This window comes from Drosophila busckii, chromosome 2R (genome assembly GCF_011750605.1).
Source record: "Drosophila busckii strain San Diego stock center, stock number 13000-0081.31 chromosome 2R, ASM1175060v1, whole genome shotgun sequence".
In the NCBI taxonomy this organism is placed as follows: Eukaryota; Metazoa; Arthropoda; class Insecta; order Diptera; family Drosophilidae; genus Drosophila; species Drosophila busckii.
The window spans coordinates 2,068,019-2,079,490 of record NC_046605.1 but is presented as its reverse complement, the minus strand read 5'-3'; the positions used below and the strand labels follow the sequence as shown (position 1 = coordinate 2,079,490).

General features: G+C 42.0%; 1 protein-coding gene across 2 annotated transcripts; it reads left to right on the top strand.

Annotated features, from left to right (window-relative positions):
- The first annotated feature begins 1,307 nt into the window (after nt 1–1,307).
- On the top strand, nt 1,308–11,466 carry LOC108597184. 2 transcript variants are annotated; one of them, XM_017983610.1, is made up of 9 exons: nt 1,308–1,429; nt 4,843–4,968; nt 6,418–7,876; nt 7,933–8,572; nt 8,955–9,232; nt 9,291–10,425; nt 10,486–10,967; nt 11,022–11,244; nt 11,303–11,466. In XM_017983610.1, exons 2-9 carry the CDS (start codon nt 4,938–4,940, stop codon nt 11,381–11,383), a joined length of 4,329 nt encoding a protein of 1,442 aa, XP_017839099.1. In that variant the 5' UTR covers nt 1,308–1,429; nt 4,843–4,937; the 3' UTR covers nt 11,384–11,466. The 2 variants fall into 2 exon arrangements, with proteins under 2 accessions (XP_017839099.1, XP_017839100.1); XM_017983611.1 differs by having other exon boundaries at nt 1,418–1,429; nt 4,893–4,968.
- Nucleotides 11,467–11,472: the final 6 nt, after the last annotated feature.

The following is an 11,472-nucleotide window of genomic DNA, read 5'->3' as shown; positions in this document are numbered from 1 at the left end:
TGGATAACAATCGTTGAGCAAATCCATGAACCGATATATCAGCACATCGAGCGCTTGCTCATTTTGTACATATCGATATATTGCAAGTTTCGTCAGCTTTTATCTACATTTGTATCAACTATCATCCAGTATAGCATAATTTAGGCGGGAAATATAGATAAAATTCGAGTAGGTCAGTTCAAGAAGAAAAATAATTGTGGAGAATAATATATTAATTAATAAGGATGCCTACATGCATAGAAAGACTAAAAGGACGCTGCTGCTGCTGGTTATAAAAACACAATTAGGATGTGAATTCAACGTTTGGAGCTAGCGCCATCAGCTAAAACATTTACCACAAGCGCCTTAATTCTGGTAAGTGTTATTGTTAAGTCACAGGCAGACAGGGCTCGTTTGTTTAAACAAAAGTTAAGTTCACTCGAACATAACTAAAAAGATTACTATATCAAGATTTTGCTGGAAGTAACTGAATACTATATTGGCGCTGAGAATGAAGAACAATGAGAACATGAGCGCTCCAAATGAATATTAAATAGCAAATTGAGTAATATGAATTAGTGTAATTTACATAAATCAACGCATGTAGTATTAATTCAATCAGAGAAATCTTCTTGTAAACAAATAGCTTAGCTAGCTCCATTATGTGATTTAGAGTTGAAATTAAGCGTTGATGGGTTAACTGCCACACGCACACACACATACACACACACATGTAATATTTTTAATATAATGTTGCAGCATAAGGCGGCGCAACAATCTATGTTGATTTTTGGGGGTGGGAATGCACTTCGAGAGTTCTCAGCAATGTGTACGAAGCCGGATTTATGTCAGTGCACGGGTGCCCAATAATTGTGTGAGCGTGAGAGCTAATATGCCGGGGCTTTAGCTAAGGCGCATTGTTGTCGCTGCACAGTGGTACAGCTGTCATTAACAGGTGGCAAAAATGCAAAGCTTAATGCAGCAGAATTCCAACAAGCAGTACCACTGTGCATTGATGCTAGTTATTATTTAAAGTAGGTTGTAAGTGTATGTATGTGTGCATGTGTGTGCGAGAGAGAGTGTGTGCACACGTTGAGCGCGAGAGAGCGCGCTCTCTCTCAACTCCAAAGCCAAAGCTAAGCTTCATTAAGCAGCGATCTGAGCGGCAGCGCAGCGGCTGATCGCTCAGTTGCTGTCCACACTCTAACTGATTTAGATAGCGCGCGCTGCTGCGGCTGTGCGAGAAAATAAATAACTTAGCAAATAAACTAAAATAAAACAACGCACGAGGCAAATACAAAAAGAAGCGCTCAACAAAAATAATAGCAGTAGTAGCTACTAATACAAATAAATATACAAGTATATGCATGTACATATATCGCGTATACGAAGCGTGAACTCGCAAAATAATAAAACGTTAACAATTACAGTGAAACTAACGAAAATTTGTGTAAGTGTACAGATTGTTTCAATAATATAAATTAAAATCCAAATAGTTGCAATTTTGGGCCAAAAATTTAAGTGAGGCTTAAAGCAAATACAAGCGCCAAAGTAAAAGCGTTTTAGCTATGTATGTGTGTGTGTGTGTGAGTTGATTGCAATGCATGCTATTGTAGTATAGTATATATTTTTTTGCAACTTGTGTAAATTGTAAAAACAATGCAACTCCCATAACAACAAAAATATAAAAACGAAAAAAGCTCTCGCAGCATCCATGCAAACAATGCGCGTGTAAGCGAGACAGCTGTCAGAGTGAGAGTGAGAGCGAGATCAAGTCTTATACTAATACATTATTCGACCTTTAAGTGTGGCTTACCTTTCAAAAAAAACAACTTAAAATACAACTGTAAAAGAATGTAGCAACAATCTATAGATTTACGCACGTTATTGTGTCTGTGTGTGTGTGCGTATTTACATACATATGTCTGTGTTTATCGGTGCCTGGCACATCTTCAGCATGAACCTACTCGCCCACCTGTCTAGCGTAAGACGGATCTCGAGCGCCCTCTTATGCTCTTGATAATTATTTGTTGTTATTTTGTATTCTGTGCGCTTCAACGCGCTTGTCTCCGGCTGTGTCATGTGCAAAAGTTAAATGTATCCCAAATAGCCCACAAAAATGGCAACAATAACAACCACATCAAGAGCAAGAGCAGCAACAGCAGCAACAGCAGCAACAGCAACAACAACTTCAGTCTGTATATTGGCGAGAGACATAAAATTCAACCGGTTGGTTGGGTTTCCAAGCTGCTGCCGCCGCCGCCGTCGCAGCAACAGCAGCAATAATTTGTAAAATAAAAGCACAAAAAAATAAAGTTAGACATTTATAAATAAAAACAGCTTTGGGGGTAAAACAAAAAAGACAAAAATAATAATAACAACACGCGAGAGTGTGCCGCAAATCTTTGCCCGCTGTTTAGCATAGTTTCTTTTTCTATAATTCTCTTTTTTATATTTTGTTTAATGTGTTACTGTTGCTGTGTCTAACTGGGAATATTCCATGCATTTCTTCATTATGCTAATTGTTTATAATTTATGTTTATTAATTACATTAATAACAGCGACAAGCCAGTTAGCCAGCTCCAGACAGTCTGCGCTCATGCTAGTTTCGATTTTTATGGGCAAACAAAAATACGTGGCCTTAAATGATCAATAAACGTTTAAAATCATGTGTCAACTCTGCTTTGTGGTCAATCTTGCATGTGATTTTGATTTATCTATAGTAGACTTTTTAATTTTGAGGTCTCTATGTTAATTAACAGCTGCTGTTAAACAACATAAGTTGCCAAATGTCTTAGCTTGACTTAATAAGTAGTCTTATCAATATCTAGCAGCGTATTAACAGTTTTGCACACATAACAGCGCCATGTTAACAGCATAACAGTGTCCTAAAAATATCTGCAAATGTAATTATCTTTAGGTGCAGAGAAGTCTGTCAATTTGACAATTGAGCTGTCGCAAGCTTCTTTTATTTGTTTGCCAATTTAGAGTCGAGGTGTTAATTAGATTGATTAGTAAAGTTTTTGTTGCTCTTGCTGCTGTCGCTCAGACTTGCGACAAATTGAAGTCATGCGTTGGGTTGGTCTCCTCCTTAAGCCTGCTTATCAACGCTGTTCTGGCCAACTGAGCATGTCCAAAAAAAAAATCAAAAACGAAACGAAGTACAATTGAAATGTTGTTAAAAATCACATGCCAGCGGCAATTAGCGCAGCTAACAAAAATAACAGCTATGCCTGAGAGTTTTTTATTTTTTTCTCGCAGTATTTATAACTTAATTTTGCGCACAGATCGCTTATAGTTGAGTGTTATTGTTGTTATTTTTATTAAAATGCTAAACGGTTTTTTTTCGTGCTTTGCTTTGGAGGCGTCTAAGCGCTTGAGGCTTTCAGCTCAAGGATGAGCGCCCTGCAAACAATTGAGACCAATAATAATATTAATAACAACAAATACAGCAGCAGCTAGTAAATCATAACTTCCGGCACTGATCAGCGGCGCTACCAAAATTTAGCTACAGGTTTTTATCTTGTGTTTTTCCTATTTAAATTCTTGTTGATTGGCAGTAGCAAAAAAAAAACCAAAAAAAAAAACTTAAGCGCTTATCATGGATTAGCAGAAGTTCGGTTGCGTCAAACTAAGTCAAATCACTTGAGTTATTTTTTAATATATAGAGCATTATAATGGCGAGCGCAAGTTGCGTTTTGTATCTTATATCTGAAAGCTAAAGTCGCTAAACCCACAGAGTGCCTGAAGCCAAAGCGTTAATTTAATCAAAATCATTGCGACAACACGACACAACAGCAACGTCAATGAATGCGACAACAGCAACAGCAACAACAACAACGATAACTACTATAGAGAGCCAGTCCAAGTCTTAATTCAATACGTATCTTTTTTTTTTTGCTATATTGATGCTCGCTGGCAAGTAGCAGAATAAGAAGAAGAATAACAAAATCAAATACTAAAAGTACATATTTACGTATGAATTTATAAATGTTTGAATGCTTTATGAATATGCAAATAACGACTAACTAACAGTTCAGGCTCGTATAGCTCTCTATTTATTAATTAGCACAAATTTGGAATTTAAATGCCGTACACTCAAATAAAAAATTCTCTGCGCATTTTCTTAACTACGCTGCAGTGAAAAAATGTGAGCAAGACACACAGATAAAGTTATTTAAGGAAGTAAGTAGGCAGACAGACTGACAAATAATAATAAAACGCAATTAAAAATCATCTGATATGCAAAACTTCACATTTTTTGTTGCATACTTCGCTGCGTGGCTAGCTAAGAACTTAGAACATTTGACGCTTTCGCAAACTCGTTTCTATAAACTTAGTAAGCTTATCTATATATAATATAAGGAATGCTGGCTGCATCATATATCATTCCAAAACGTTTGACAAAAATTCTGGAATTTCAAGCGCACACGTTTCAAGTTTTATGCAAAAACAAAACAAAACACAATTGTTTTGCTGCTGATAGCCGATAGAGCTTGCAAAACGTTTATCTGCTTAATATATATACAGCACAGACTGTGTATATATGTTTTCTTATTTCAATGGTACAGAGTGCAGCGAGATAAACATTGCCAGTGTCCATCAAAAGCTGCAACGTCATTAAATACTTTTTGTAAAATTAAACATGCACGAAAAAAAACCCGCATATAGTATATATAAGTATATGAAAACTGATTAGTGCATATGTCGCTTTATTGTTTATGTCAATATTCCTGGAATAAGAGCAGGTTGCTTGCTACTTAAGTCAAATTGCAATTTTTCAAAGCAATTAGAAATTGGAGCGTCATCATGATTAATTAAAAAATTCCATGTCTCTGTTTATTTTAATATTTATGCATATAGCACAACAAATTTGTACGATGCTGTAGTTGATTTGCATATATAAATTAAAGGATGTCAGCGTGGTGCAAAAGGATTATTGGATAACAACATTGGATATGAACATGGACTTTGAATTTCCGGATTTGTGTAAGTATTAAAAATAAAATTGAACTTTGAGCAATGTTTAAGCCTACTACTACTAACGCGCATCTATCTAATAATAAAAAAAACAATATTTAATTGTCCTTCGACGCTTTATTGAAGGCAAAACGAATTACCAAACCAAAATAGATGCAAATGAATATAAAATAAATTGATGTAGCAGCCGTCAACACACAGCGTATGCTTAACAAATTTTGGCTTATGGCCTAAGCCTACTATATATATACTAAATACATATATTTCTAAATAATGTCGCCTAGTTGCTGCTGCTGCTGCTTGTTTGATCAATAATTTCAGGCTCTGTAGCTTGAATTTCTATTCGAATTTCTTTGCATGTGGCAGTGTAAAGAAATTTCGAAGCGCCAACGACGTTGTAACGCAAAAACAAAAGAAAATATTTAATATAGATAAAATATCACAGCTCAAAACATATTTAGTACTAAACAGTTGACTATTATATTTAAATAGCTATCAAAAGCATTTGTCATAATATTTCAACAACAACAACGAAAAAAGAGAAACACTTGCAACAATAATAACTGTAGCTTCAAAATCAGTTTTGTTTTTCAATTAGTTTTTGCAGGCTGCGCGTTTCTAATAGTTTATGTTTAATACATACATAGCTATTGTTTATTTATTTATTTAGTTTTTTGTTGCATTTTCACTGTGCAACGAGCTGTGAAAAGTGCATCAACCGCTCGCTCGCTCTCGTGCTCGCTCACATGTGCATTAGATAATTGTTGTTGTTTATTAATTGTTAATTTTTATTAAACTTTAAGTTAAGCTGCTCAAAACACTTGTAGCCAACAGCAGCAGCAGCAGCAACAGTTAAATTGGCTTCAGCCCTAAATTGTTTATAGCTAATTAAGTTAACATGGATTATCCCAAGACGCTCAATGGTAATTTGTTAACCAGTGTAACTATGTGCGTGTGTGTGTGTGTGTGTGTGTTTTGCATAATTTAACTGAAGTTGTCATTAAAATTCGTTTGCCCGTTCATCAAGCCCGTTGCTTTTATCGATCAAACAGACAATTTTTATTTTCGGGCTAACGCTTATCAATTTGCGCTTTTAGTTTAGTTTATCATATACATATTTTATTTATAAATATAAGTTTTGTTGTTATTGAAACGCCCCTTAAATTCAGTATGTGTGAGTCAGTTGAATGTTTAAAAATAAAAAGTTGCATTTTAAGCAGCTTTAAATTAATTCCAGACTATTTGCATAATTAAATATTTCTTTATCAATAAAAATAAATGCAAACTCTCTTATTTATAAGCATAGCATATTTATTCATAGTATTTAAATATATAAAAAGCCATAAATAGCAACTGCGTATTAAATTAATTAGTTTAACATTTCACTGCGCTGTTAATAACATTTGCTGTTATGTTATGCTTTTCTTTTATTAATTATATTGCTTTGCTTGCCAACAGCTCGCCCAGATTTTATGGATGGCATTGACAATGAGGCGCTCGATCTTTTTATGCAGGCCGCCGGCGTAGGTCTGGATGATCCAACGACAACGCACAGCAGCAACCACAATCACAGTCACAACGATGCGCTGGAGCACACAGCAGTGGGCGTGGGCGTGGGCGTGCCCATGGGCGTTTCAAAGCTGGAGTCACCGCATACACCGCCCATGAATGTGCTGGATGCACAGCTAACGGGACGCGTGAGTGCAATGGCCATGCCGCTGTCACATTTGCCGGAGAGTCCGCCAGATTCGGGCTCAGAGCCCGCCTACAGTCCGCTGGGCGAATCGCATGTGGTGGGCGTGCCGCTGGCCAGCCGTGAAATGATCTACACGGGCTTGGTTAACATGCAACAGCAACAGCAGCAACATTTGCCGTCAGAGCTGCAATTCACAGCGCCAGCACAAGTACAGGGACAACATCAGCAGCAGCAGCAGCAACAGCAACATCAACATCATCTACAGCAGCATCAGTTTGTCGCCCCAACGCAGGATGTGCGTGTCAAGCACGAAGGTTTGATTATGAACGCCAGCAACTTGCTCTGTGAGCAACAGTTGCTGCCACAACAGCAGCAACTGCAACAGGAGCTGCAGTATCAACACTACGATACGGGCTTGTACACAAGTGGCAGCTATCAGAGTCTCAACGCCATTGGCAACTGCATGCTGACCTCCAGCTTGGGCTTGGGCGATCGTGTGCAAGTCATTGGCACCAGTCAGCTGTCGCTGAATCGCAGCTCCACGCCCTCCACGCCGGTGCATTCGCTGTCGCGCAAACGCAAGTTGTCCACACAGCTGGACTGTCCGGATTTTGCGCCCAAACATGCGGATGCGGGTTTGCTGATGAGTCCGCTGCGCAGCTCACAACACTCGCTGGCCCAAGTGCATGCGCAGCCGCCGCCACCGCTCGAACTGGAGCCAGTCAAGACACCCGCGCATTCCACACACTGCTCCGCCTCCGTATCGCCCGCGCTGTCCGGCATCAACTCGCAGGCGGACAACAGCTTGGATGGCCAAACCAATGGCAGTCAAACCAATGCGGGCTCCGGCAGTGAAGCTGGTGATCCAGCCCTAACGCAATGCATACGCTTCAATCCATTTCAAATGGAGAACTGGCACAAGCTCTGCGACCAGAGTCTGCAGGAGCTTAACGTCATTTATTATCGCGTCGATGCGGACAAGGGTTTCAATTTCAGCGTCTCGGATGATGCGTATGTCTGCCAGAAGAAGAATCACTTTCAGGTCACGTGCCATGCGCGTCTGCAGGGCGATGCGAAGTTCGTGAAGACACCGTCCGGGCTGGAGAAGATCAAATCCTTCCATTTGCATTTCTATGGCGTTAAGTTCGAGGCGCCCAATCAGACCATACGCGTTGAGCAGTCCCAATCCGATCGCTCCAAGAAGCCATTCTATCCCGTACCGTAAGTGCAAATGCTGCAGCTGCTCCCAAAGCGTTACTAACTAATAAGCATTGCAGTATCGATCTCCAGAGCCATATTGTTAGCAAGATTACAGTGGGTCGCTTGCATTTCTCGGAGACGACCAACAACAATATGCGCAAAAAGGGTCGCCCCAATCCCGAGCAGCGTTTCTTTCAGCTTATAGTGGGTTTGCATGTGCACACCGCCTCCGGCCATTTTCCAGTTGTTAGCCACGGCAGCGAACGCATCATAGTGCGCGCCTCCAATCCGGGACAATTCGAATCCGATGTGGATCTTTGCTGGCAGCGCGGCATGACGCACGATTCCATTTGTCATACTGGACGCGTGGGCATCAATACAGATCGACCCGATGAGAGTTTGGTAGTGCATGGCAATCTGAAGGTATCCGGCCACATAGTGCAGCCCAGCGACAGTCGCGCCAAGCAGGAAATTGCCGAACTGGACACCTCAGATCAGCTGCGCAACATGTGCAAAATACGCATCGTGCGCTATCGCTATGAGCCGGAGTTTGCAGTGCATTCCGGACTGCGCAGAGAGAGCGATACGCGTGAGATTGTGGACACCGGAGTTATAGCCCAGGAGGTGCGCGAGGTTATACCAGATGCAGTGCAAGAGGCTGGCAGCGTCGTCCTGCCCAATGGCAATGTCATAGAGAATTTTCTGCTCGTCAACAAGGTGAGGAGTAGTACAAAGATAGGAAAGAATTCAGAATGAATCGACTTAGATTCAGAAAGAATTAATTTTTTCAAGCTGAATTTGAATTACTTTCTTAATAAATTATTCTCTTCTCTTAATAAATTATTTTGATATTGAGCTAATTCCATTTTTAAAATTCAATTTGAATTTTTATTATGAGCGGATTTAATACAAACTGAATTTATTGTTTGAATTCTAATGCTAATTCTGAGTAATTCAAATTCAGATTGAAAAGAATCGTTAAGAATGCCTAAGTAATTCAAATTCAGATTGAGTAAGTAAATATCTAAATCAACATAAATTAAATTTAAAACGGATTTGAATGTTACATTTTTATTAATTATATCATTTGATAAATTAGGATCGCATATTGATGGAGAACATAGGCGCAGTGAAGGAGCTTTGCAAAATGACCGGCTCGCTGGAGACGCGCATTGAGCATCTGGAGCGTGCCAACAATAATCTGCATAGTCAACAGCTGCGCGCCAAGGATTTGCTGGAGCCACGCTGCCTGCTGCCGCCGTCGACAGCGTCGCTGCGTTTGCCGCACACAGCGCAGCGCAGCGATGGCTACGAGATCTGCTCCAGTCGTCTGCTGCAGATACTCATCTTTCTGCTCATCATAGTTATGGCTGCCTGGTAGGTCAAACTCCACAATTAACGACTTTTATTTAATGCTGCTGCTTCTCTTTTCCAGCTTGGCTGCTGTTAGCACTTTGTACTTTGTGGAGCACAACAAGCAGCAACAGCATCTGGAGGCTCATCCGCACTTTCGAACTGAAAGCCGCGCCAGCGCTGTGGATGAGCTGCAGTTCAATTTGCATAATCTATTTCGCAATCGCACGCATCTGTTGCTGCCGAGCGTTTATTATGCCAGCAGCACTACACGTCCGCCGGCTTGGCGTGCTGAGGAGGAGCTACCATTGTCAGCGCCGCCGGAGGAGGAGCAGCAGCAGGAGCTGAGCGCTGTCATGAGCAATCCGCTGCTGCAGCTGCCGCTGCCCAAGCTACACAGTCGCATTACCACCACAGCACCACGCACCAGCAACAACAACAACAAGACGCTAAGCAGCAAAACCAACAAGTCCAAATGGCCGCTGCCGCAGGAAGTGCTGCGTCAGGTTAGCAGCAATGTAGGCGTGGCACAAAAGCTGCGCAACAAAAACTTGACGCACCACAATCATAACTACAATGGCTCCTCCAGCTCAGCAGTAGCCGCCAGCTCTTCGGAGCCGCCAGCTGGTCTGCACTTGTCGCAAGATTTTGAAAACAATTCCATTGACATTGACGCGCAGCTGCGTGAGCGCGAGCAACTGCAGCCACCACGCAAGCTAGATGAGCATATCGTTGTCGTCGGCACCATTGCCAGCACTGTGGTGGAAAGCTCGCCGCCTGTCGCTGGTCAAGCCATACGCAAGCTCAATGCTGGCGATGCTGCCATCTATAATGTCTACAAAACTGTTTCACCGCCCACAGCCAATCTCGCCTTGACCACCAACAAAGTGAGCACAGAGCAATCTCGTGCTGTGCCCAGCGTCTCCTTAGACCTGCCAGCGCCTGTTACAGTGCGTAATAGCAGCGGCGCCAGCAAGGATAATGCTGATGCGCTGGATTTGCAGAATTTAAGCAACACCAATGAGTCCGAGTCGGTGGATAATCCCATAACAGCGCTCTTTGGCTTTGAGTATGCGGGTTTGCGTGACTCCAGCGTAGGCAGACGTTCGGCCAATCAGCGTAGTCTGGAATGGATTAAGCACAAAAGTTTGCGCACGCCGCTGTTTGGACATGCGCCGGAATGCACTGGCGCTGAGTCCACCAATGACAATTGTCAAGTAAAATATAAAAAACTTTCAACTTTTTAAACGCTTCATTCCTTTTTTTATCTAACACAGTCTGCCTGCTATGAGGAGCTGCCTGCAGCGCCTGCTGCTGCAGACAATCTGGATGCCAATGTGCAGCAGCCGCATGCTGAGGAGCAGCTGCAGTCCGCCGAGCAGGAGCAGGATGTAGACATGCCCGTTTTGCAGTCCCAAACGCATAACAACGATAGTGCCCATTTAGCTGTGCCTGCAGCTGCGCCTGCGCCACGTGTTTATCACGGCAAGAGCTCACATAATACAGCTGCCAAGTCCAAGCAATACTCCACCGAAGTGGAGCAAGATGCGCCTGTGGGCAAAGCGGATACAAGCACAGCTGTGCCGCTGCCGCTGCCATTGGACTGTTGGAGCATCTCAAGCTGTGTGCTGGCAGCACAATTCAATCACAGCATAGATGAGGCGCAGTTTTGTCCCAGCACTGGTAGCTCGCTGAATTTAAGCTACGTAGTGCCAGTGTCGCGTTATTTGCACGCAGCTAGCCTGGAGCTGCACTTTAGGTAAGTCTCAATGTCACAAGCGTAAAGCGTTTAATGTTATTTATGCCCTTACAGCGCCAACAAGCCGCTGCAGTGGTCCATTTGCAACGATGAACAGCCGTCCAAGTCAAGCGCAGGTGCACAGCTTGCCGAGGATGAGGATGAAGCCGCGCCCAGTAGCTGGCTCAAGGTGCTCAAGCAACAGGGCAACAATAAGCTGATACTCGCCTTGGATATGCCCACACGTGGTTACTTTTTGCGCGAGTTTATGCTGCGCGCCAGCACTGATCTGGAACAAGTAGGCACACAGCTCTAACTCCTGCGTTCATTATAATTAACTTCTTTACTTCTTGCAGCAAAAACTTTGCGATGACAATGCGCATGTTGCCAACCCTATACTCCAGTACAACTTTAGCATTGTAAGAGATTGTGATTAGTTAACAATTTTTAATTTATGGCACGCTTGATGGACGACTTGATGATGAACAGTAGCTAAAATAAACCAAGCATTAACATTTATCGACAA

What these genes read in the sequence shown, in the direction of transcription:
- LOC108597184 (XM_017983610.1), top strand. Translation starts at nt 4,938, where the DNA reads ATGAACATGGACTTTGAATTTCCGGATTTGT. An exon ending in CTTTGAATTTCCGGATTTGT is followed by an intron (nt 4,969 to 6,417) that starts GTAAGTATTAAA and finishes GCTTGCCAACAG; the next exon opens with CTCGCCCAGATTTTATGGAT. An exon ending in AGCCTGGAGCTGCACTTTAG is followed by an intron (nt 10,968 to 11,021) that starts GTAAGTCTCAAT and finishes ATGCCCTTACAG; the next exon opens with CGCCAACAAGCCGCTGCAGT.